This window comes from Oncorhynchus nerka, linkage group LG10 (genome assembly GCF_034236695.1).
Source record: "Oncorhynchus nerka isolate Pitt River linkage group LG10, Oner_Uvic_2.0, whole genome shotgun sequence".
Lineage (NCBI taxonomy): Eukaryota > Metazoa > Chordata > Actinopteri > Salmoniformes > Salmonidae > Oncorhynchus > Oncorhynchus nerka.
This window is the reverse complement of record NC_088405.1, coordinates 48,800,167-48,825,256: the sequence shown is the minus strand read 5'-3', so window position 1 is coordinate 48,825,256 and position 25,090 is coordinate 48,800,167. Positions and strand designations below refer to the sequence as shown.

The 25,090-nt window shown below is 45.0% G+C and overlaps 1 protein-coding gene across 1 annotated transcript in view; it reads left to right on the top strand.

Moving 5' to 3' along the window:
- LOC115135432 (SPT6 homolog, histone chaperone and transcription elongation factor) overlaps positions 1-25,090 on the top strand; it is a 65,092-nt gene that overhangs the window by 8,773 nt on the left and 31,229 nt on the right. Inside the window, exons 9-25 of the mRNA XM_029670118.2 lie at positions 1,174-1,287; positions 4,128-4,217; positions 4,412-4,554; positions 7,576-7,727; positions 7,971-8,078; positions 9,648-9,777; positions 9,889-10,039; positions 15,976-16,130; positions 16,409-16,604; positions 16,958-17,103; positions 17,241-17,358; positions 17,677-17,753; positions 17,898-18,033; positions 20,798-20,935; positions 21,233-21,400; positions 23,823-23,950; positions 24,161-24,368. Of these exons, the coding sequence (XP_029525978.2) occupies positions 1,174-1,287; positions 4,128-4,217; positions 4,412-4,554; positions 7,576-7,727; positions 7,971-8,078; positions 9,648-9,777; positions 9,889-10,039; positions 15,976-16,130; positions 16,409-16,604; positions 16,958-17,103; positions 17,241-17,358; positions 17,677-17,753; positions 17,898-18,033; positions 20,798-20,935; positions 21,233-21,400; positions 23,823-23,950; positions 24,161-24,368 (2,358 nt within the window). The remainder of the gene's footprint in view (positions 1-1,173; positions 1,288-4,127; positions 4,218-4,411; positions 4,555-7,575; positions 7,728-7,970; positions 8,079-9,647; positions 9,778-9,888; positions 10,040-15,975; positions 16,131-16,408; positions 16,605-16,957; positions 17,104-17,240; positions 17,359-17,676; positions 17,754-17,897; positions 18,034-20,797; positions 20,936-21,232; positions 21,401-23,822; positions 23,951-24,160; positions 24,369-25,090) is intronic.

Below are 25,090 nucleotides of genomic sequence, written 5' to 3'. Positions count from 1 at the left end.
GCAACAGCCCTAGGTCACACCAATTTCTTTTTGCGGTGTCACGCAATCTTATAAAGTATTTCACAATGCTTTTTAAAATGTAAGCGATCGACTACTGAGATGTCATTCAATAAATTAGTTTCATCTTATATGTTATGATTCAAAATATTTTCATGTGCTACATAATCCATTGATTGTAATTTAATTTTGGTTTGACAATTAGGCTGTTGTATTTTACTATTAAAATAGGGTTCCAGAATTATACTAATTTTATTTTTTTCAATCAAGATGAATTGGCCTGCATCTTTATGTGCACTAATATCATAGGCAAATTTATTTGGGACCATCTGAGTAACTCAAAACACGTTAGCAAGATGTAAAAATATACTCGAAATATAAAACCCAACTGTTAGTAACCATGTATAAATTTAACAGTAAATGTAATGTCCAAAAGAAAGCGTACCCCATTCCTCATCTCAAAGCCGTATCAAATATCTCATTTGTAGGCTATAATAGTTGCTATTGAGCTCAAAGTTGAGAAATTATACCTAAAGAAAGCTGAGAACATCCTCTATTCAACTGTGACAACAGGATAGTTGTGTTCTCCCCACAATTGGATTTGAAATTATTATACAATCAGAACGCATGTTTTCTCCCGGAGCATGTTTTCTCCCGGAGCATTTTTTTGGGGGGGGCACCGCAACAGGCCCCAGCAAAACAGGTACATGGGTAGGCAGATACTTTCATCATAGGAATCGTGAGGATAATGTACTTTACAGTTTGACCAAATCATGGGTTTAGCCTCCTAAATAATAGGACATTTTTAGTGAGGTGACCATGTAGAATGTGCAGCTCGTACCGATGCGACTAATTAAAAATGTAACTCACACAGCCAAGTCAAATGTCACAAAATGCGACTAAATGGTCGCAGTCTGAAACCCTGGATATATCCATATCAATCATCCTCAATGCTGGTGTTACCTACAACTACCACATACCTTGCAGACAACACACAGACACCCAACACCCCAATAACTCACTAAATATCCCATTTCATTCTACTCATCCAATACCTCACCCAATCACACTATCTTCATACACATGAACAGCCCAGCACATTCCTTACTGTCTCGGGCCGGCACCATACTCTTCTTTCTTTGTTAAAAAACGATCAACTGTTTTCTGGGTGTTCAGGAGAGTACAGACTACCTGGACAGAGGGACCACCACAAACCTCAGCAGGAAAGGCCCCAGCACCATCGCTAAGATCAAGGAGGCCCTCAACTTCATGAGGAACCAGCACTTTGAGGTACACCACCCGATTACATTTGCGTGAGTGTGTAGTGGCTAAGGCCCTAAAGACGTCCGCATACAAAGGTTTGGTTTGATCCTAGCAGATCTTGGCTAGGCGACGCAAACGTCTGTGCTCGCTTATTCCCTTAAAAGACCTTTACATTTACATTTACATTTAAGTCATTTAGCAGACGCTCTTATCCAGAGCGACTTACAAATTGGTGCGTTCACCTTAAGACATCCAGTGGAACAGCCACTTTACAATAGTGCATCTAAATCTTTTAAGGGGGGTGAGAAGGATTACTTTATCCTATCCTAGGTATTCCTGAAAGAGGTGGGGTTTCAGGTGTCTCCGGAAGGTGGTGATTGACTCCGCTGTCCTGGCGTCGTGAGGGAGTTTGTTCCACCATTGGGGGGCCAGAGCAGCGAACAGTTTTGACTGGGCTGCGCGGGAACTGTACTTCCTCAGTGGTAGGGAGGCGAGCAGGCCAGAGGTGGATGAACGCAGTGCCCTTGTTTGGGTGTAGGGCCTGATCAGAGCCTGGAGGTACTGAGATGCCGTTCCCCTCACAGCTCCGTAGGCAAGCACCATGGTCTTGTAGCGGATGCGAGCTTCAACTGGAAGCCAGTGGAGAGAGCGGAGGAGCGGGGTGACGTGAGAGAACTTGGGAAGGTTGAACACCAGACGGGCTGCGGCGTTCTGGATGAGTTGTAGGGGTTTAATGGCACAGGCAGGGAGCCCAGCCAACAGCGAGTTGCAGTAATCCAGACGGGAGATGACAAGTGCCTGGATTAGGACCTGCGCCGCTTCCTGTGTGAGGCAGGGTCGTACTCTGCGGATGTTGTAGAGCATGAACCTACAAGAACGGGCCACCGCCTTGATGTTAGTTGAGAACGACAGGGTGTTGTCCAGGATCACGCCAAGGTTCTTAGCGCTCTGGGAGGAGGACACAATGGAGTTGTCAACCGTGATGGCGAGATCATGGAACGGGCAGTCCTTCCCCGGGAGGAAGAGCAGCTCCGTCTTGCCGAGGTTCAGCTTGAGGTGGTGATCCGTCATCCACACTGATATGTCTGCCAGACATGCAGAGATGCGATTCGCCACCTGGTCATCAGAAGGGGAAAGGAGAAGATTAATTGTGTGTCGTCTGCATAGCAATGATAGGAGAGACCATGTGAGGTTATGACAGAGCCAAGTGACTTGGTGTATAGCAAGAATAGGAGAGGGCCTAGAACAGAGCCCTGGGGACGCCAGTGGTGAGAGCGCGTGGTGAGGAGACAGATTCTCGCCACGCCACCTGGTAGGAGCGACCTGTCAGGTAGGACGCAATCAAGCGTGGGCCGCGCCGGAGATGCCCAACTCGGAGAGGGTGGAGAGGAGGATCTGATGGTTCACAGTATCGAAGGCAGCCGATAGGTCTAGAAGGATGAGAGCAGAGGAGAGAGAGTTAGCTTTAGCAGTGCGGAGGGCCTCCGTGATACAGAGAAGAGCAGTCTCAGTTGAATGACTAGTCTTGAAACCTGACTGATTTGGATCAAGAAGGTCATTCTGAGAGAGATAGCGGGAGAGCTGGCCAAGGACGGCACGTTCAAGAGTTTTGGAGAGAAAAGAAAGAAGGGATACTGGTCTGTAGTTGTTGACATCGGAGGGATCGAGTGTAGGTTTTTTCAGAAGGGGTGCAACTCTCGCTCTCTTGAAGACAGAAGGGACGTAGCCAGCGGTCAGGGATGAGTTGATGAGCGAGGTGAGGTAAGGGAGAAGGTCTCCGGAAATGGTCTGGAGAAGAGAGGAGGGAATAGGGTCAAGCGGGCAGGTTGTTGGGCGGCCGGCCGTCACAAGACGCGAGATTTCATCTGGAGAGAGAGGGGAGAAAGAGGTCAGAGCACAGGGTAGGGCAGTGTGAGCAGAACCAGCGGTGTCATTTGACTTAGCAAACGAGGATCGGATGTCGTCGACCTTCTTTTCAAAATGGTTGACGAAGTCATCTGCAGAGAGGGAGGAGGGGGAGGGGGAGGAGGATTCAGGAGGGAGGAGAAGGTGGCAAAGAGCTTCCTAGGGTTAGAGGCAGATGCTTGGAATTTAGAGTGGTAGAAAGTGGATTTAGCAGCAGAGACAGAAGAGGAAAATGTAGAGAGGAGGGAGTGAAAGGATGCCAGGTCCGCAGGGAGGCGAGTTTTCCTCCATTTCCGCTCGGCTGCCCGGAGCCCTGTTCTGTGAGCTCGCAATGAGTCGTCGAGCCACGGAGCAGGAGGGAAGGACCGAGCCGGCCTGGAGGATAGGGGACATAGAGAATCAAGGGATGCAGAAAGGGAGGAGAGGAGGGTTGAGGAGGCAGAATCAGGAGATAGGTTGGAGAAGGTTTGAGCAGAGGGAAGAGATGATAGGATGGAAGAGGAGAGAGTAGCGGGGGAGAGAGAGCGAAGATTGGGACGGCGCGATACCATCCGAGTAGGGGCAGTGTGGGAAGTGTTGGATGAGAGCAAGAGGGAAAAGGATACAAGGTAGTGGTCGGAGACTTGGAGGGGAGTTGCAGTGAGGTTAGTGGAAGAACAGCATCTAGTAAAGATGAGGTCGAGCGTATTGCCTGCCTTGTGAGTAGAGGGGGAAGGTGAGAGGGTGAGGTCAAAAGAGGAGAGGAGTGGAAAGAAGGAGGCAGAGAGGAATGAGTCAAAGGTAGACGTGGGGAGGTTAAAGTCGCCCAGAACTAGACCTTTGCTTGAAAAACAAGCAATATTACTGTTTGTCCCTCTTGAGACGCCGTAGCACAACAGAATTCAGAATTAGTCTGTAAATCAAGCTTTACAGTGGTGTCTGTCTCATGTTCTCACCCACTTTACATTATTTGTTTTCTCCAGGTTCCGTTCATCGCATTCTACAGGAAGGAGTATGTAGAACCGGAGCTCAACATCAACGACCTGTGGAAGGTTTGGCAATGGGACGAGAAGGTAAAGGATGACCTCATCACAACATTTGGCATCTAACATGACTTTGAGGTTCACACCCCACACACTTTTACGTATACCAGCAGTTGGTCACCTTAGCTTAGATTGTTACAACTGTAATCCAATAGAAATAAAGTTGTTTCTTATTGACCCACTTCCTGACCCCTGACCTGTACCCCTGACCTCTGGGACCCCAGTGGTGCCAGCTGAAGAGCAGGAAGCAGAACCTGACACGACTGTTCCGGAGGATGCAGTCGCACCAGTATGAACAGATCTCTGCCGACCCTGACAAACCCCTGGCTGATGGCATCAGACCCCTGGACACGGCTGATATGGAGAGGTATGTACAGCCAACCATAGGGTCAGAGGAGGTATGGACTGTGTCTGAAAGGGCATCCTATTCCTTATCTCAGGGGTTGGCAACAGGCGGCCCTTAGGCCAGGTCTCAATTAGAGCCCGACCGATATGGGATTTTCTATTCCTATTTTAGAGTGAAAATATTGACTGATATACAGTAACAGTCAAACGTTTGGACGTACCTACTCATTCAAGAGTTTTTCTTTATTTTTACTATTTTCAACATTGTAGAATATGAAATAACACATATGGAATCATGTAGTAACCAAAAGTGTTAAACAAATCAAATATATTTTATATTTGAGGTTCTTTGTAGTAGCCACCGTTTGCATTGATGACAGCTTTACACACTCTTGGCATTCTCTCAACCAGCTTCATGAGGAATGCTTTTCCAACCATCTTGAAGGAGTTCCCACATGTGCTGAGTACTTGTTGGCTGCTTTTCCGTCACTCTGCGGTCCAACTCACCCCAAACCATCTCAATTGGGTTGAGGTTGGGTGATTGTGGAGGCCAGGTCATCTGATGCAGCACTCCATCACTCTCCTTGGTCAAATAGCCCTTACACAGTGAAAACATATGATTGATGGAAGTTGATAATCCAATAATAACAGTAGGCAAAAGCAACAAAATGCAGATTGCAGAATTATTCTAAATTGTTAAGCAAGCTTTGAATTTGTGTCCTTAAAGGTTAGGAGCATCACATAAAATCTATGGTAGCACCAGAAAGACAATATTATTTCTGTTAAAACTGTTACTCTTGTGAAAGGAGGATGAACAGCATGGGTAGTGGTTAGGGTTTAGGGACATCCCAAGGGTCCCGGATAGCACTAACCCTCAAGTACTCTCACACAGCTAGTTAGTACTCGTACTGGAAATGGGGGTGGCGAAATGTCAATTTGGACCAGTCCCTGACAAGTAACAATCCATACATTAAAATGTAACTATCAAAAACTACTTTGGAACCTGCTATGTTATTTTTTGTGTCTCTGAAATCATTGGAATGACCACTTGAGGAATTCCCTTTGCAAAGAGCAAATATAACACCAGATTTCGCAGGCTTCTCTAAAGGGCTGTAACATTAACGTTACCACAGAGTTGATCGTTCTTAGCATGGCACTTCCTTCACATTTGAGCATAGCATTCATTGTTTGTCACGACACCCAAAACCCTACCACGTAACAGTATAGGTCCAGTGCACATTTTTGGCAATTTATTGAGCTGGCACTCACCGTAGAAGCAGTAACAGTTAGGTCACAGTATTTCACTCTCCTCTCTGACTGGTGTAGTTGCTTTGGGTGATTGTGTCCAATCTTGCTGTAGCATGCCAAGGCAAGATAGGCTAATGGCCATGAAAAGAGCGCCATCTTCAGCACAAATAGTGAAATGCCCCCCCATGAAGAACAGCTTCTTTTCTTTTTTTTATCTCATTTTTTGGGTGGATTATATACTGATACAAATACATCTGAAAAGGCCAATATTGTCTGATAATATCAGTCGTGCTCTATTCTCAATGTTATCAAGGTATGATATTATTGTTTTTTCCCCCAAATCAAATCTATTTTTGGGCTTAGTTGTGGTCACTTTGTAAAGTACAAATTATGATCATGTTTTTCCGGCCCCCCGACCATTCACGCCGACCCGCGGCTGGATCTAGTTGCCTACACCTGCCTATATAGGGTACTACCTTTGACCAGAATGCGTCTTAACACAGGGCCATAGGAGAACGCTGTGGTACGAGGGGGGTCAGTGTGACCTGTGTCAACAGGTCACACTGATATAGTTGATGATTGACAAGCTCTGTCCTGCACATTGTGTAAACGACAGGTGTAAAAGGACCGATAAGGGATATTGTAGAAATAGAAGTTCAGGAATCAGTGCTTTTAAAAATAATAATAATAATAAGATTGTGTGCTCCAGTGTTGTAATGCACTAGGGGCCAGTTTCCCAGACACACAAAGCCTAGAGAATCTCCCAAAAAATTCTGTGCCTGGTATTCTGACTTGACATATTAATAACCAGATATTGAAACAGTTCACGAGAATGCATAATAATGCATTGAATATGTTATGTGTATAATCCCATTTCCTTCCGTGCTGCGATGTAGCCTGTAAAGCGAGAAAGATGCATGTTAGAGTTTGGTTGGCACACGGGCAAATCCTGTTATGTACGCTTTCCATTCATGTATTTTTGTGTGTTTAGTTTGCCTTACAAAGTGCACGTTGTAATGGTATTGAGATCACTATTTCTACAGGAGTATATGTTACAAACCTCCCTATTAATCCTCGTTATTGATGATGTAAAATGTTACCTCCTGCTGCTTCGGGAGTTTTGGCAAACCAGGTCTGCAGTCTGAAGCTTTTATCCCCCCTGGCCAAATCCCAGGGGGAGATAAATGTTACTCCAATCTATTATAGGCTTTTTTCATGGGCTAATTGTTACCTAAAGCTAGTTAGTTGAGTTATATGTTATGATGCATTTAATACCTGTATTTCAACCTGTTAATTGTTGATCCAGTCCGAGGTGAGCCCTGATGGAATTTACTTTAAGCCATGTCATTCCTTTCTTAGCCGGGTTGCGGGCAGTTATTATTAAGGCCTGTTGTGTATTGAGTTGAACCTTGATTTGATTTATTTTCAGTTTACCCGAAGTTTGTTTCCTGTTCTGGCCATCGTCATGTTTATTTTGTTTGTACATTGCTGCACATAGTATACAACAGTTTTGGTGCCTCTTCTCCACTAATAAAAGCCACCCCTGGGCATTGCACTGTGTCCATTTGTCTGCCTCCTAACTGAAACCTCCACCACTAGGGAGGTTTCCCATACACTTAGTTTGTGTCCAGGAAGCTGGACCCAGATTTCCCGTTACATGATTGTCAAAGTGCAGAAGTCTCATATCCCCATGTCTTCATAAAAGACATAGGACCAATTTAGTAAAGTCCAGCTAGTGTAAATGTTTCCCTCTCCCCTCTTTTCTCCTTTCCTCACCTCTTCTCCCCTCCTGTAGACTGAAAGACGTCCAGTCCATAGATGAGCTGAGTGATGTGTACAGCCACTTCCTGCTGTACTACGGCAGAGACATCCCCAAGATGCAAAACACAGCCAAGGCCGCCAGTAAGAAGAAGACGCTGAGGAAGATCAAGGAGGTTAACGAGGACGGTGGGAAAACATAAATTCTTGGGCTTATTGTTACATTTTCTTACTGAACACTGTTATAGTAAATAACTACATTGTTACCCAGAAATTTGATAAGGAGATCGAAACAGCTGCAATGAGGGTGGCATTGTTGCATGGAAAGTAAAATAACGGCACCTTTTGAACAACCAGGCTTTGTCTTTATTTTTAAATGTGTTTACCACCCTCCACACTGTGTGACATCATGTCTCTTCCCTGTCCATTCAGGTGAGGAGGAAGAGGTGGAGGTGGAGGAGGAGGAAGAGCAAAAGGGGCCAGACCTGAAGCTGGCATCTCGTAGAGACATGTACAGCATCTGTCAGAGCGCAGGGCTCGGTAAGTCACCTCTGCTGACCTCTAATATGGTGTCTTTTTATCCCTACTTTATTGGACATATGCTTGACTTCGTTGTGCGTGTGGTGGATGCAGGGGCCTTGACATGTGCAATGTAAACCAGGTATGCCCACATGCAGTACCCTGCACTGCCTCAAGACATTACTTTTGGCAATCTGTCCTTTTCGTATTCAGCAGAGACTGATCTTTTAAAATTAGGGCTGTCAAAGTTAATGCATTAATAATGCATAAATGCGTTACATTTTGAAGGCCTTTTGAACACATGAACTGCACCGCGTAGTCTCCAAAGGTCCTTCACAGTGTCCTTACACAACAGCGGGTTCGTCAATGCCCTAGCCAAATGGCAAAAAATTGTTGGGCGTTTCAATAACAGCCCACCGAAACAACAACCACTGAAAGATGCTCTGGCCCAACAGAAAACGAACATCACCATGCCAACCACAGCTGACCTGGAGAAACTGCAGAATCTGGGGGCAGTACTGTAGCCCTGCAAGTAGTCTTCTTTATCACTCTGTTAGTGAGTGTGAGAGAGACCATGTTCTGTACATTTCCTGCTCAATGGTGTTGCATGCTTTGTGTCATCTCCTTTGGGTGATGGAGAGCTCTGATGACGTTCATAGACCTGGAGAAACGCAAGGAAAGCACCAACCTCACGTGGCTGAAGATCGCCACAGCACCCGACCCAAGGTTTAAGGACCTGAAGTGCCTTCCTAGACCTAGACCTGGGAGGTGTGTGCTTTGGTCAGCAACTTGCTGAAGGAAGAGAGGCCTGCACAGCAACCTGATAAAGCAACAGAGTCCGAGCCACCAAAGAAGAAAGCTGCCCTCTTGTTCAGTTCTTCTGAGTCTGTGTCCGATGAAGAGGAGTCCTTTGAGAAATGTGTGGAGTGTAGGCACACACCAGGCTGGCCTGCATTGCACGAAGGCTCCTGGCAATGCCTGCCACATCAGTACCTTGTGAGAGGTTGTTTTCACTCTTTGGCCGTATCGTACAGAAGAAGAGAGCAGCTTTTTATCTGAAAATGTCAGTGGGCTTGTTTGTCTTAGCAACTCAGTCGGTGAAAAGAAATGGGAGGACGACTGAAGTGTATGGTCACAAGTTTATGTTCAGTGGAATTCATGACATTGTTGGACAGGTTTATGCTATTTGCAAGTGCTTTTTTCTTATAGCCAACCCTCCAATCGGTAACTGGGAGAACAATCATTTGGAATGGCTGACGCTTTAAGTGTGTGTGTGCGTGCGTGTGTGTGTGTGAACTTCATGAACATTTGAGGGAGTAGGCCTTGAAGCATTATTAGTAAGTTACAGGACTTTTGTATTGCTTGTTTATGGTGAAAACATTCTGATACAGAGTATTTGTTGTTTCAGTCCCTACATGCCTATAACTCAATACACTGCTTTTTTTTTGCACCAAATTTGAGCAAATAAACTTTTGAGATGAATCGTGATTAATTATTTTAATCATTTGACAGCCGTAGTTAAAATATGAGTGCACTGAGGCATGTATAAAGATTGAAGATCCTGTCTTCCTTCCCTTCTCTCTGTTTCAGATGGCCTGGCTAAGAAGTTTGGTCTGACTCCAGAGCAGTTTGGGGAGAATCTAAGAGACAGCTACCAGCGCCACGAGACAGAGCAGTTCCCTGCTGAGCCTGTAGAGCTGGCCAAAGACTACGTCTGCAGGTAACCACACCACACACACATCAGGTAGCTCTGTAGAGCTTGCCAAAGACTGTCTGCAGATAACACACACACTGACCCCCTACCTCTTTTTTTCTCTCTCTCTCTCTGTAGCCAGTTTAACAGTCCTGAGGCGGTGTTGGAGGGGACTCGTTATATGGTGGCCATGCAGATTTCCAGGGAGCCTCTGGTCAGACACGTCCTCAGACAGACCTTCCAGGAGAGAGCCAAGATCAATATCAATCCCACCAAGAAAGGAAAGAAGGTACGGGAACCAAGACAATGCACTAACACTAATGTAGAGTTATTTAGGGTATTGGGACTAAATGCGATATCTTATAAATAAATCAAATTAAATAAATATCATCCCTATGTATCACCACTCTGCTTTACTGTAGTTTAACAAACTGACAAGATACAAACGTGCTACAATGCTGTGCCAAAATATACCAAATATGAGTGAGACCTGTCTCTAGACGACAGCAAACGTGCAGACAATAAAACTAGGGCTGACCCCAATTAGTGGGCGGCAGGGTAGCCTAGTGATTAGAGCGTTCGACTAGTAACCGAACTGTTACACATCTGTCGTTCTGCCCCTGACCAAGGCAGTTAACCCACTGTTCCTAGACCGTCATTGAAAATAAGAATTTGTCCTTAACTGACTTGCGTAGTTAAATAAAGAAAAAATCAAATAGTCAACTGGTCGATTGTTTGGTCGCTAGGCTGTTGGTTGACCGAGATCGTTTTAATCGAGCAGTAACAAATATATATACACTGCCGTTCAAAAGCTTGGGTTCACTTAGAAATGTCCTTGTTTTTGAAAGGAAAGTGCATTTTTTGTCCATTAAAATAACATCAAATTGATCAGAAATACAGTATTGACATTGTTAATGTTGTAAATGACTATTGTAGATGGAAACGGCTGATTTTTAATGGAATATCTGCATAGGCGTACAGAGGCCCATTATCAGCAACCATCTTTCCTGTGTTCCAATGGCACGTTGTGTTAGCTAATCAAAGTTTATAGAAGTGAATTGCAAATTCAAAACCGTTGGACAGCAACATAATACACTAAGGCACTGATCATTGGGAACGAGACTGCTAAGGCTTCATCCATAAGTTAAGTAGGTAGTTTAGCCTACAAAACTAAAACATTCCAGATGTTCAAATCAAAAGGCCTGATCTAAAATTATTGTAGCCACATCTCAAGTCCCCGGTGGTGACACATTCAGAACTCAAAAGATAATTTAGTATTTATACTGAACAAAAATATAAACACGACATGATTAGAATAGTTTAAATTTGAATCATGTCGTGTTTATATTTTTGTTCAGTATAAATACTAAATTATCTTTTGAGTTCTGAATGTGTCAGAGTTACAGTTCATATTAAGAAAATCTGTCAGTTGAAATAAATTCATTAGGCCCTGATCTATGGATTTCACATGACTGGACAGGGGCAAAGCCATGGGTCGTCCTGGGAGGGCATAGGCCCATCCACTTGGGAACCAGGCCCAGCCAATCAGACCGAGTTTTTCCCCATAAATGGGCTTTATTACAGACAGCAATATTTAATCAGCTGTCCGGGTGGCTGGTCTCAGACGTTCCCACAGGTGAAGAAGCAGGATGTGGAGGTCCTGGGCTGGTGTGGTTAAACATGGTCTGCGATTGTGAGGCCGATTGGAAGTACTGCTAAATTCTCTAAAACGACGTTGGGAGGTGGCTTATGGTAGATTTAAAAAATAAATAAAAAAAATATCTGGTAGCAGCTCTGGTGGACATTCCTGCAGTCGGCATGCCAATTTCATGCTCCTTTGTGTTCTGTGACAAAACTGCACATTTTAAAGTGACCTTTTAGTGTCCCCAACACAAGATGCACCTGTGTGATGATCATGATGTTAATCAGCTTCTTGATATGCCACACCTGTCAGGTGGATGGATTATCTTGTCAAAGGAGAAATGCTCACTAACAGGGATGTAAACAAATTTGTACACAATTTGAGAGAAATAAGCTTTTTGTGCATATGGGACCTTTTCTGTGAATTTTTATTTCAGCTCATGAAACATGCGACCAACACTTTAAATGTTGCGTTTATTTTTGTTCAATATACTTTAAAAACTCTGACTAAGGCCAAGAGAATAAGAAACACTTAAAAATACTTCTGTTTTCAATGATGTAGGTACTCGTGGTCATTTTATGGAGAGCAAAACTACTTGCCTACATTTGAACACCAGGACAGAAGCTTCAGACATCTTCCCAATTAAGTAGCCTAGTTTTGTTTGTCTACTTGAAGAGAACTCTGGCCTATCACTCGCAGCCCACATCTTCCAATGCATTCTGGAAAAGTGTGCATCAAATTCTACTAGGTGAAGAGCTGAAATGAGTAACATCCTGGCATTTAAACATTCTATTTTTGCGTACTGAGATTACGTGATTGCATTGTTTCCTGTTTTTTTTTTCGGAAGCGCATCCCCGTATCTAATTCAGCTATTGTCAAAGCTGAAATTAGAATGACATCCGGTCATTTGTAGTATACTTGATTTTCGAAATGTCGCATACTTTATTTAAACAGATTTTTTTTTTTGCCTACTCAAACGGCCTACTATTTAGAAACCAAGTGTGGGCGTTCAGACACGACCACTGTCAATGTTTATAATCACTATGTTTGACGTACAGCTACATTGCGTCATTCCCTGGGTTGTTCTGAACAGAATGAGCCTATGTTTGTCGTACTGTGAATATAATTCGCCGCAGAACATGTATCTCAATGCACTCATGACTCCATTCTATGCGCACCCAATTTATGATCTGCTTCACAGAATTCCTGGTAAAAGCCTAACACTTAAAGATGGTATTTTCTAACTTTGTTAGTCATGTTGGCAATAGAACAAGCTTTCAAATGATGCCCACCTGACCCAGATTGTGATTTTACAATTGGCTGTTTTCTGGATTGCTTAAACAAAAACAGTAATTGTGTGATGGTGGGGATACAGGGCTGTGTTCATAACAACTACAAGTGTGCTTTCTCTAGTTCTTCAACGACACAGCTAGGAGAGCTCAAAAAAGCACCTAATCCAGGCACTTGTCATCTCCCGTCTGGATTACTGCAACTCGCTGTTGGCTGGGCTCCCTGCCTGTGCCATTAAACCCCTACAACTCATCCAGAACGCCGCAGCCCGTCTGGTGTTCAACCTTCCCAAGTTCTCTCACGTCACCCCGCTCCTCCGCTCTCTCCACTGGCTTCCAGTTGAAGCTCGCATCCGCTACAAGACCATGGTGCTTGCCTACGGAGCTGTGAGGGGAACGGCACCTCAGTACCTCCAGGCTCTGATCAGGCCCTACACCCAAACAAGGGCACTGCGTTCATCCACCTCTGGCCTGCTCGCCTCCCTACCACTGAGGAAGTACAGTTCCCGCTCAGCCCAGTCAAAACTGTTCGCTGCTCTGGCCCCCCAATGGTGGAACAAACTCCCTCACGACGCCAGGACAGCGGAGTCAATCACCACCTTCCGGAGACACCTGAAACCCCACCTCTTTAAGGAATACCTAGGATAGGATAAAGTAATCCTTCTCACCCCCCCCCCCCCCCCCCTTAAAAGACCTAGATGCACTATTGTAAAGTGGCTGTTCCACTGGATGTCATAAGGTGAAAGCACCAATTTGTAAGTCGCTCTGGATAAGAGCGTCTGCTAAATGACTTAAATGTAAATGAAAGTGCATTGGAATAACTTGAACTGAGAGGTGTGTGGCCACTTGGAGACACCAGTTAGACCTCTCACTCAAACTCTTGTAATTTTGTCTTTCGTTGCACCTACCCCAACTTTTCTATTCATATTCTTATCAATGTATCCAGAGTGTTTTCAGATTTCACTATCAAACAAATGCGGCAAAGTACAGTAAATGTAAAATACTGTACAGTGCCTTCAGAAAGTATTCACACCCCTTGACTTATTCAACATTTTGTTGTTACAGCCTGAATTCAAAATAGATTAAAGATTTTTTTTCTCACCCATCTACGCACAATACCCCATAATGGCAGTGAAAATGTTTTTGTAAATGTTTTCACATTTATAGAAAATTAAATGCAGAAATATCTCATTAACATAAGTATTCACACCCCTCACTCAATCCTTTGTAGACTGACTTTCTGGGTAAGTCTCTAAAAGCTTTCCATACCTGGATTGTGCAACATTTTCCCATTTAAAAAAAAATATTTTCAAAATTCTTCAAGCTCTGTCAAATTGGTTGTTGATCATTGCTAGACAACCATTTTCAGGTCTTGCAGTAGATTTTCAAGCAGATTTAAGTCAAAACTGTAACTCGGCCACTCAGGAACATTCACTGGCTTCTTGGTAAGCAACTCCAGTGCATATTTTTGTTTAATAGTCACATTTGCAGGGTTGCCGGTGTGATTGCAGGGTACAGTGGAAATCTTGCAGGACTAAGTGAAGTAAAATAGGTAGCTAACTAGTGGTGGATATTCAGCAGCCTGATGGTCTGAGGGTAGAAACTATTGGCCAGTCTTTCATTTTTTTTTGTCATGGTGCCCTTGTACTGTCTCTGTCATTGAAGCGGGGAGAACAGGGCATGGCATGGCTTGGCCTTCCTGCGACACCTGGTGTTGTAGGGTAGGGGTCCTGTAGGGCAGGCAGTGTGCACCCAATGGTGCATTCGGCTGCACGTATCACCCTCTGAAGAGTCTTGCAGTCCGCGGCGGTGGAGTTGCCGTACCAGGCTGTGATGCAGGCCAAAAATATGCTCTTGATGGTGCTCCTGTAGAACACTGTGAGGGCCCTCGGGACTGGCCAAATTTCTGCAGCATCCTGAGGTTGAGGAGCGGCTGTTGTGCCTTCACTACGGTGTCTGTGTGGTTAGACCATTTCAGCTTCACTGAGATGTGTACGATTTGAAATTGGAAGTTAATGATCGTCCCCACGGTGGCCCCAATTGATGAGGATGGGGGTGTGTGCAGCCTGGTTCCTCCTGAAGTCCACAATCAGCTCCTTTGTTTTGCTCAAGTTGTGGGAGAGTTTACCTGTCACCACACCATCAGAGGGCCTACGTCCTCCCTGTAGGCTGTCTCGTTGTTGGTAATCAGACTGTCGTGTCATCAACCAACTTGAGGATAGTTTAAACTGTGTAAGACCATCCAGTCGTGGGTATACAGGCAATACAGGAGGGGGCTGAGGACGCATCTTTGTGGGCCCCCATGTTGAGAATCAGTGTCGAGGAGGTACTGTTGCCTACCTTGACCACCTGGGAGCGGCCCGTCAGGAAGCCCAGGACCCAGTTGCATAGGGAAGGAGTTCAGAGCTGTGAGCTTTGTAATGAGCTTATAGGGCACTATGGTATCAATGAACAGCATCCTCACACATACATTCCCTTTGTCCAGGTGGGTAAAGCCTAGATCACATTAGTGTCATAGCATTTTGGTACACCAGAAGTACACATTATTTCCAAAGGAACGCTGCGTTTGCCTTGGAGCGCGTTCTGTGGTGCATATGTTGGATTTATCAAATATATACATCAAATTGTATGCGTAGACAGCTTCACATCATTTTTTCTTATGCTGGGCATCATTCACAAGTGTTATTATATAATTCACAAGTGATAGACTGATATTGTCACCCATCAGACTATTCTTGATTGAATCTTGTCTTTACATATATTAATAATATATGCAACATTTTGTTTTGATTTAAAATGGACTGTTATCATGCACCTGTATCGAAGTAGGGGCAGCGGGAAAAAATACATGTCATCTATGTACTTAAATAGCAAATGGAGTACGCTTTTCCCCGTGGTCTATTTTCATGCCAGCCAGGTATGCTATACTCCTGTTGTAAATACAAGCAATGTGCTTAATATTACGAATATTGAGAAATAAATATAGTAGTCCTATAGATAGCTGATGAGATCCTCCTCTATTTAGTAGAAGCCATCACCCTGTTTTCTCCCACAATTGCATAGCCTTTAGAAATGTAGCAGCATCAGAGCTTGGAGAAGCCTAATTTGCGGACCGATGCGTATTGGTGAATCGTTACATCCCTAATGGTTATACATATGCGTTTTCATATTTCTTCTTTAAGAAACATTTAAATGAATCCCTTTCCGTCTAGGTTCATTCCCACCAGTATAAAGGGTTAAGACATTATCCTCTTTGTACCATGCCGTTTTAATTGACCTCCGGTTTGTTATTAGGATATGGATGAGGCCCATTTTGGCTACTCCTTCAAGTACCTGAAAAACAAGCCAGTGAAGGAGCTGAACGGAGAACAGTTTTTAAAGATGTGCCAGGCTGAGGAGGAGGGACTTCTCACCATTGACATCTGCATCGACCTCCTAGGGGTCAAAGGGTAAGGGGAGAGGCATTGGCCTCCATTGAGGTCAAAGGCGAAGGGCATCGACCTCATAGGGGTTAAAGGGTATGGGGACAACCTTTAAGTTAACCCTTGTTTCCTGGAATGGTCAATTGTGCAAAATATGTATTTTGTCTGTTCTGCTGGTTTGTTCAGAACAAAGCTAAAGGCTTCTGCTCTATTATTTCCTTCTACTCAAACCTTCTCCACGGATTCTTTAATTTTGTTTCATAATAATTTCTCTCCCCCTCTCTTCCTATCCCCCCCCCCCCCAGGTTTGCAGGTGACCAGACGTACTTTGATGAGATCAAGCAATTCTATTACAGAGATGAGTTCAGCCACCAGGTGCAGGAGTGGAACAGACAGAGGACCCTGGCCATCGAACGCTCCCTCACACAGTTCCTCTACCCTCAGATGGCCAAGGAACTCAAGAACAAACTCATCGCAGAGGCCAAGGACAACATCATCAAGGTATATACTCGATAGTGTTACAGCACACCTAGCTACATCCAGGACTCAGTATCATGAATTCCATATACTGTTGAATACTTCAAGAGTTGCCGTAACTTGATCATTGGATATTTAAAAAAAAAAAAACTTTTTAATGATATTGTGAATTTCAATTTAGAATTGCCGATGTTCCAGCACATGTTGTGAATAAACATCCATTTCAAGCTTTAGTGTACATTTGGTCACAGTGGTGTATTATTCCTCTTCCGGTTCACCTTTGACCCTAGTCGTGTTGCAGGAGGCGGTATAACTGGCTGAAGGTGTAGCGGTGTGGTGTAGGTTTGTATACACTGTGATATTGTGTGTACGTCCAGTCGTGTTGCAGGAGGCTGTATAACTGGCTGAAGGTGGCTCCCTACAGACCAGACCAGCAGCAGGCGGAGGAGGAGGATGATGATCTGATGGATGAGAGTCAAGGAAAAGGCATCAGAGTCCTGGGAGTGGCCTTTGCAGACAGCAGGTACGTGTGTGTGTGTGTGTGTTTGCGCAAAAGGGAAGGCGGTGTGTGGGCGTGTTTTGTTTGTTTGTGTTATCCTCCAACTTATTGTATACCATATGCATTAATAATAACTGAAAGTTGTAACTCTGTTACCATAGAGACACGCCAGTGTTCTGTTCTCTGATCAACGGAGAGGGAGAGGTGGTGGACTTCCTCCGTCTGCCTTACTTCCTGAAGAGGAGGAATGCATGGAGGGAGGACGAGAGGGACAAAAAGGTACAACCTATCCTCTCCTCTGCCCACCTGTCATGCCATCTTATCATTTAGCCATGCATTCATAGGAAACATCACTTTGTCAGTGTAGTTGTATCAAAGATAGTTCACCAAAAGTCAAGAAATCACTTTGGAAGCGTCATGTATTCCAGGAGATATTGCAGTACACGCTTTGGGTTTGTTTAATCAGCTGCTGTGACCAACCTGTTAATCCTTAGATTTTGTCTCGTTTTATTTTGTTCTACTCAGTCTTTTATATCATACTTTCATTCATATGATTATTATCATGGAGCATAATATTGTAGTGTTTTGTCTCCTCAGCTCCAGGACATTGAGAACCTAAAGAAGTTCCTGATCAGTAAGAAACCTCACGTGGTGGCTGTTGCCGGGGAGAATAGGTGAGCCTTCTCCAACTACTGACCACATTTGAGAAGAAAAACCTTTCTCTGTATGTGCAGAGAGCGCTTAAGAGTTGTTTATTTTTGGATACCTACGGTAAAGGGCTTTTTTGGCATGCGTGTTTGTTGCGTGTGTGTGTGTAGAGATGCCCACATGATAATGGAGGACATTAAGAGGACAGTGAGTGAGTTGGAGCAGGAGTCTTCTCTGCCTGCTGTGGGAGTGGAGCTGGTGGACAATGAACTGGCCATGCTTTACATGAACAGCACGAAGTCTCAGGTACACACACTCCGTATACGTGGGCGCACACACACACACACACACACAGTCCACATGAACTGCAAGAAATCAACAAGTCTGCTTTGACACAGCATGAATGCATAGCTACGCAATACACACACATCTGATGACACATATCTAACCATACTCATGATCATTGTTACTCTAACTTCCGCGACGCATATAAGGCCCTGCCCCGCCCCCCTTTCGGAAAAGCTGACCACGACTCCATTTTGCTGATCCCTGCCTACAGGCAGAAACTAAAACAAGAGGCTCCCACGCTGAGGTCTGTCCAACGCTGGTCAGACCAAGCTGACTCTACACTCCAAGACTGCTTCCATCACTTGGACTGGGACATGATTCGTATTGCGTCAGATGGAAATATTGACGAATACGCTGATTCGGTGTGCGAGTTCATTAGAACGTGCGTCGAAGATGTCGTTCCCATAGCAACGATAAAAACATTCCCAAACCAGAAACCGTGGATTGATGGCAGCATTCGCGTGAAACTGAAAGTGCGAACCACTGCTTTTAATCAGGGCAAGGTGTCTGGTAACATGTCCGAATATAAACAATGCAGCTATTCCCTCCGCAAGGCTATTAAACAAGCTAAGCGTCAGTACAGAGACAAAGTGGAATCTCAATTCAATGGCTCAGACACAAGAGGCATGTGGCAGGGTCTACAGTCAATCACGGACTACAAGAAGAAACCCAGCCCAGTCACGGACCAGGATGTCTTGCTCCCAGGCAGACTAAATAACTCTTTTGCCCGCTTTGAGGACAATACAGTGCCACTGACACGGCCTGCAACGAAAACATGCGGTCTCTCCTTCACTGCAGCCGAGGTGAGTAAGACATTTAAACGTGTTAACCCTCGCAAGGCTGCAGGCCCAGACGGCATCCCCAGCCGCGCCCTCAGAGCATGCGCAGACCAGCTGGCCGGTGTGTTTACGGACATATTCAATCAATCCCTATACCAGTCTGCTGTTCCCACATGCTTCAAGAGGGCCACCATTGTTCCTGTTCCCAAGAAAGCTAAGGTAACTGAGCTAAACGACTACCGCCCCGTAGCACTCACTTCCGTCATCATGAAGTGCTTTGAGAGACTAGTCAAGGACCATATCACCTCCACCCTACCTGACACCCTAGACCCACTCCAATTTGCTTACCGCCCAAATAGGTCCACAGACGATGCAATCTCAACCACACTGCACACTGCCCTAACCCACCTGGACAAGAGGAATACCTATGTGAGAATGCTGTTCATCGACTACAGCTCGGCATTCAACACCATAGTACCCTCCAAGCTCGTCATCAAGCTCGAGACCCTGGGTCTCGACCCCGCCCTGTGCAACTGGGTACTGGACTTCCTGACGGGCCGCCCCCAGGTGGTGAGGGTAGGCAACAACATCTCCTCCCGCTGATCCTCAACACGGGGCCCCACAAGGGTGCGTTCTGAGCCCTCTCCTGTACTCCCTGTTCACCCACGACTGCGTGGCCACGCACGCCTCCAACTCAATCATCAAGTTTGCGGACGACACAACAGTGGTAGGCTTGATTACCAACAACGACGAGACGGCCTACAGGGAGGAGGTGAGGGCCCTCGGAGTGTGGTGTCAGGAAAATAACCTCACACTCAACGTCAACAAAACTAAGGAGATGATTGTGGACTTCAGGAAACAGCAGAGGGAACACCCCCTATCCACATCGATGGAACAGTAGTGGAGAGGGTAGCAAGTTTTAAGTTCCTCGGCATACACATCACAGACAAACTGAATTGGTCCACTCACACTGACAGCGTCGTGAAGAAGGCGCAGCAGCGCCTCTTCAACCTCAGGAGGCTGAAGAAATTCGGCTTGTCACCAAAAGCACTCACAAACTTCTACAGATGCACAATCGAGAGCATCCTGGCGGGCTGTATCACCGCCTGGTACGGCAACTGCTCCGCCCTCAACCGTAAGGCTCTCCAGAGGGTAGTGAGGTCTGCACAACGCATCACCGGGGGCAAACTACCTGCCCTCCAGGACACCTACACCACCCGATGTTACAGGAAGGCCATAAAGATCATCAAGGACATCAACCACCCGAACCACTGCCTGTTCACCCCGCTATCATCCAGAAGGCGAGGTCAGTACAGGTGCATCAAAGCTGGGACCGAGAGACTGAAAAACAGCTTCTATCTCAAGGCCATCAGACTGTTAAACAGCCACCACTAACATTGAGTGGCTGCTGCCAACACACTGTCATTGACACTGACCCAACTCCAGCCACTTTAATAATGGGAATTGATGGGAAATGATGTAAATATATCACTAGCCACTTTAAACAATGCTACCTTATATAATGTTACTTACCCTACATTATTCATCTCATATGCATACGTATATACTGTACTCTACATCATCGACTGCATCCTTATGTAATACATGTATCACTAGCCACTTTAACTATGCCACTTTGTTTACTTTGTCTACATACTCATCTCATATGTATATACTGTACTCGATACCATCTACTGTATGCTGCTCTGTACCATCACTCATTCATATATCCTTATGTACATATTCCTTATCCCCTTACACTGGGTATAAGACAGTAGTTTTGGAATTGTTAGTTAGATTACTTGTTGGTTATCACTGCATTGTCGGAACTAGAAGCACAAGCATTTCGCTACACTCGCATTAACATCTGCTAACCATGTGTATGTGACAAATACAATTTGATTTGATTTGACTCCTCCCTCCCCTATTCTCTCTCGCTCCAGACTGACTTCAGGGACTACCCTCCGCTGCTGCGCCAGGCCGTGTCCGTAGCCAGGAAGATTCAGGATCCCATGGTGGAGTACGCGCAGGTCTGCAGCACAGACGAAGACATCCTCTGCCTCAAACTACACCCTCTTCAGGTGAGACACTGAGTGTGTGATCTGTCCTCAGGACCCATATTCATAAAGCCTCGGAGTGGAAGTGCTGATATAGCAATCTTAAATGTTGTTTCATTTAAATCATAATGACTAAGATTATATGGACACGGGGGACCCAATCCTAGATCTGCTTGAAAATTGTCAGAGAAAGGTCATCGATACTCAGTGGCCTTCGCGGTATGTTGATTTTATGGTACCCTTTCTTTCTCCTCTCTCCCCTCCCCACCTCTCTCCCCGTCTCCCCTCCCTCCCCACCGTCTCCCCTCCCTACCCTCTCAGGAGCATGTAGTAAAGGAGGACCTGCTGAATGCTCTGTACTGTGAGTTTATAAACCGGGTCAACGAGGTGGGGGTGGATGTGAACAGGGCCATATCTCACCCCTACACACAGAGCCTGGTCCAGTTCGTCTGTGGCCTCGGACAAAGGAAGGGATCGCACCTGCTCAAGGTCCGTCTTTGTCTCTCGCTCTCTGTGTCTGCCTGCCTGCAGGTGTTGAGTCAGAGCCGTGTTCAGTATGTCTGTGCTTGCTCCATGTCTGTACACGGTCTGTATTGTGTCTCGCCCTCTCAGAAGCGAGTCCTGTGTCATGCTAATGTGTACAGTGGGGGAAAAAAGTATTTAGTCAGCCACCAATTGTGCAAGTTCTCCCACTTAAAAAGGTGAGAGAGGCCTGTAATTTTCATCATAGGTACACTTCAACTATGACAGACAAAATGAAAAGAAAAAAAATCCAGAAAATCAAATTGTAGGATTTTTAATGAATTTATTTGCAAATTATGGTGGAAAATAAGTATTTGGTCAATAACAAAAGTTTATCTCAATACTTTGTCATTGCCAACAAAAGGTATATAACAGAGGTCAAACGTTTTCTGTAAGTCTTCACAAGGTTTTCACACACTGTTGCTGGTATTTTGGCCCATTCCTCCATGCAGATCTCCTCTAGAGCAGTGATGTTTTGGGGCTGTTGCTGGGCAACACGGACTTTCAACTCTCTCCAAAGATTTTCTATGGGGTTGAGATCTGGAGACTGGCTAGGCCACTCCAGGTCCTTGAAATGCTTCTTACGAAGCCACTCCTTTGTTGCCCGGGCGGTGTGTTTGGGATCATTGTCATGCTGAAAGACCCAGCCACATTTCATCTTCAATGCCCTTGCTGATGGAAGGAGGTTTTCACTCAAAATCTCATGATTTTTAAATTTATTTTTTATTTCACCTTTATTTAACCAGGTAGGCAAGTTGAGAACAAGTTCTCATTTACAATTACGACCTGGCCAAGATAAAGCAGTTCGACACATACAACGACACAGAGTTACACATGGAGTAAAACAAACATACAGTCAATAATACAGTATAAACAAGTCTATATACGATGTGAGCAAATGAGGTGAGATAAGGGAGGTAAAGGCAAAAAAAGGCCATGGTGGCAAAGTAAATACAATATAGCAAGTAAAACACTGGAATGGTAGATTTGCAGTGGAAGAATGTGCAAAGTAGAAATAAAAAATAATGGGGTGCAAAGGAGCAAAATAAATAAATAAAATAAATACAGTAGGGAAAGAGGTAGTTGTTTGGGCTAAATTATCGGTGGGCTATGTACAGGTGCAGTAATCTGTGAGCTGCTCTGACAGTTGGTGCTTAAAGCTAGTGAGGGTGTTTCTAGTTTCAGAGATTTTTGTAGTTCGTTCCAGTCATTGGCAGCAGAGAACTGGAAGGAGAGGCGGCCAAAGAAAGAATTGGTTTTGGGGGTGACCAGAGAGATATACCTGATACATGGCCCCATTCAATCTTTCCTTTACACGGATCAGTCGTCCTGGTCCCTTTGCAGAAAAACAGCCCCAAAGCATGATGTTTCCACCCCCATGCTTCACAGTAGGTATGGTGTTCTTTGGATGCAACTCAGCATTCTTTGTCCTCCAAACACGATGAGTTGAGTTTTTACCAAAAAGTTATATTTTGGTTTCATCTGACCATATGACATTCTCCCAATCGTCTTCTGGATCATCCAAATGCTCTCTAGCAAACTTCAGACGGGCCTGGACATGTACTGGCTTAAGCAGGGGGACACGTCTGGCACTGCAGGATTTGAGTCCCTGGCGGCGTAGTGTGTTACTGATGGTAGGCTTTGTTACTTTGGTCCCAGCTCACTGCAGGTCATTCACTAGGTCCCCCGTGTGGTTCTGGGATTTTTGCTCACTGTTCTTGTGATCATTTTGACCCCACGGGGTGAGATCTTGCGTGGAGCCCCAGATCGAGGGAGATTATCGGTGGTCTTGTATGTCTTCCATTTCCTAATAATTGCTCCCACCGTTGATTTCTTCAAACCAAGCTGCTTACCTATTGCAGATTCAGTCTTCCCAGCCTGGTGCAGGTCTACAATTTTGTTTCTGGTGTCCTTTGACAGCTAGCTCTTTGGTCTTGGCCATAGTGGAGTTTGGAGTGTGACTGTTTGAGGTTGTGGACAGGTGTCTTTTATACTGATAACAAGTTCAAACAGGTGCCATTAATACAGGTAACGAGTGGAGGACAGAGGAGCCTCTTAAAGCAGAAGTTACAGGTCTGTGAGAGCCAGAAATATTGCTTGTTTGTAGGTGACCAAATACTTATTTTCCACCATAATTTGCAAATAAATTCATAAAAAATCCTACAATGTGATTTTCTGGATTTTTTTTTCTCATTTTGTCTGTCATAGTTGAAGTGTACCTATGATGAAAATTACAGGCCTCTCTCATCTTTTTAAGTGGGAGAACTTTCACAATTGGTGGCTGACTAAATACTTTTTTGCCCCACTGTATGTAGTCCTTTGTCCTTTTGTAAAGGAGCAACATTAGACATTTTTACAGTATTAGTATACCAGCGATGTCTCTCCCCAGATCCTAAAACAGAACAACACTCGTTTGGAGAACAGGACTCAGCTGGTCACCATGTGTCACATGGGCCCCAAGGTCTTCATCAACTGTGCCGGCTTCATCAAGATAGACACCGCATCGCTCGGAGACAGGTACGTGTGTGTGTCTCTCTGTTTGTGAAGGGCAAAAAGTTATATTTGGAGAGGTTTTTATTTTATTTTTTTCTACCTAGAATGTTCTTCCCCCACTGCGTATTCCTATGGAAAAATATGTTTTACATTTTTATGTCCAATAATTGACGGTTGTTTTGTATGCTCTTGGTATGATGTTGGTTCTAACTCGATCCCTTTCCCCTTCTGCAGTACGGAGTCATACATCGAGGTTCTGGACGGGTCCAGGGTACACCCGGAGACGTATGAGTGGGCCAGAAAGATGGCGGTGGACGCTCTGGAATACGACGAGTCCGCGGAGGACGCCAACCCGGCCGGTGCGCTAGAGGAAATCCTGGAAAACCCGGAGCGACTCAAAGACCTGGATCTTGATGCCTTCGCTGAGGAGCTGGAGAGACAGGTATGGACAGAAGGGTGTGTTGGGGGGGGGGGGGGGTTTGTGTGTGTTCCTGTCTTATATGTTGTACTTAAATTCCCTGAGAACTTTATTCTCTCCACATATTCCTTTTCAATGACCTCACCTGTCCAATCCTTGCTGGGTTACGTTTATAAGAACATCATGCCATGTCCCCTCACCTTGTCCTCTCCCCTGCAGGGTTACAAACATTGTATGTATGATATATTCCCCTTGTTATCCATCTTACCTCTGTTCTCTCCTGTAGCGTTATGGTAACAAGGGCATCACACTGTATGATATACACTCCCCTACATATTTACTTGGACAGTGAAGTTGAAACGTTTCATTTGGCTCTATACTCCGGCATTTTGGATTTGTGATCAAATGTTTTATTTGAGGCGACAGTACAGAATGTCTTTTTTTTTTAGGGCATACATGTATATCTGTTCTACCATTTAGAAATGAAAGTGAATGATGTAGCTAGTCCCCCGCATTTTGAAGGTGTCATAAGTATTTGTTTAATTCACGTATGTTAAAGTAGTCGAAAGTGCGGTCTAAGGCACTGCATCGCAGTGCTTGAGGCGTCACTACAGATCCGGGTTTGATCCCGGGCTGTGTCGCAGCCGGCTGCGACCGGGAAACCCATGAGGCGACGCTCAATTGGCCCAGGGTTGTTCGGGTTACGGGAGGGTTTGGCCGGCCAAGATGTCCTTGGCCCATTGCGC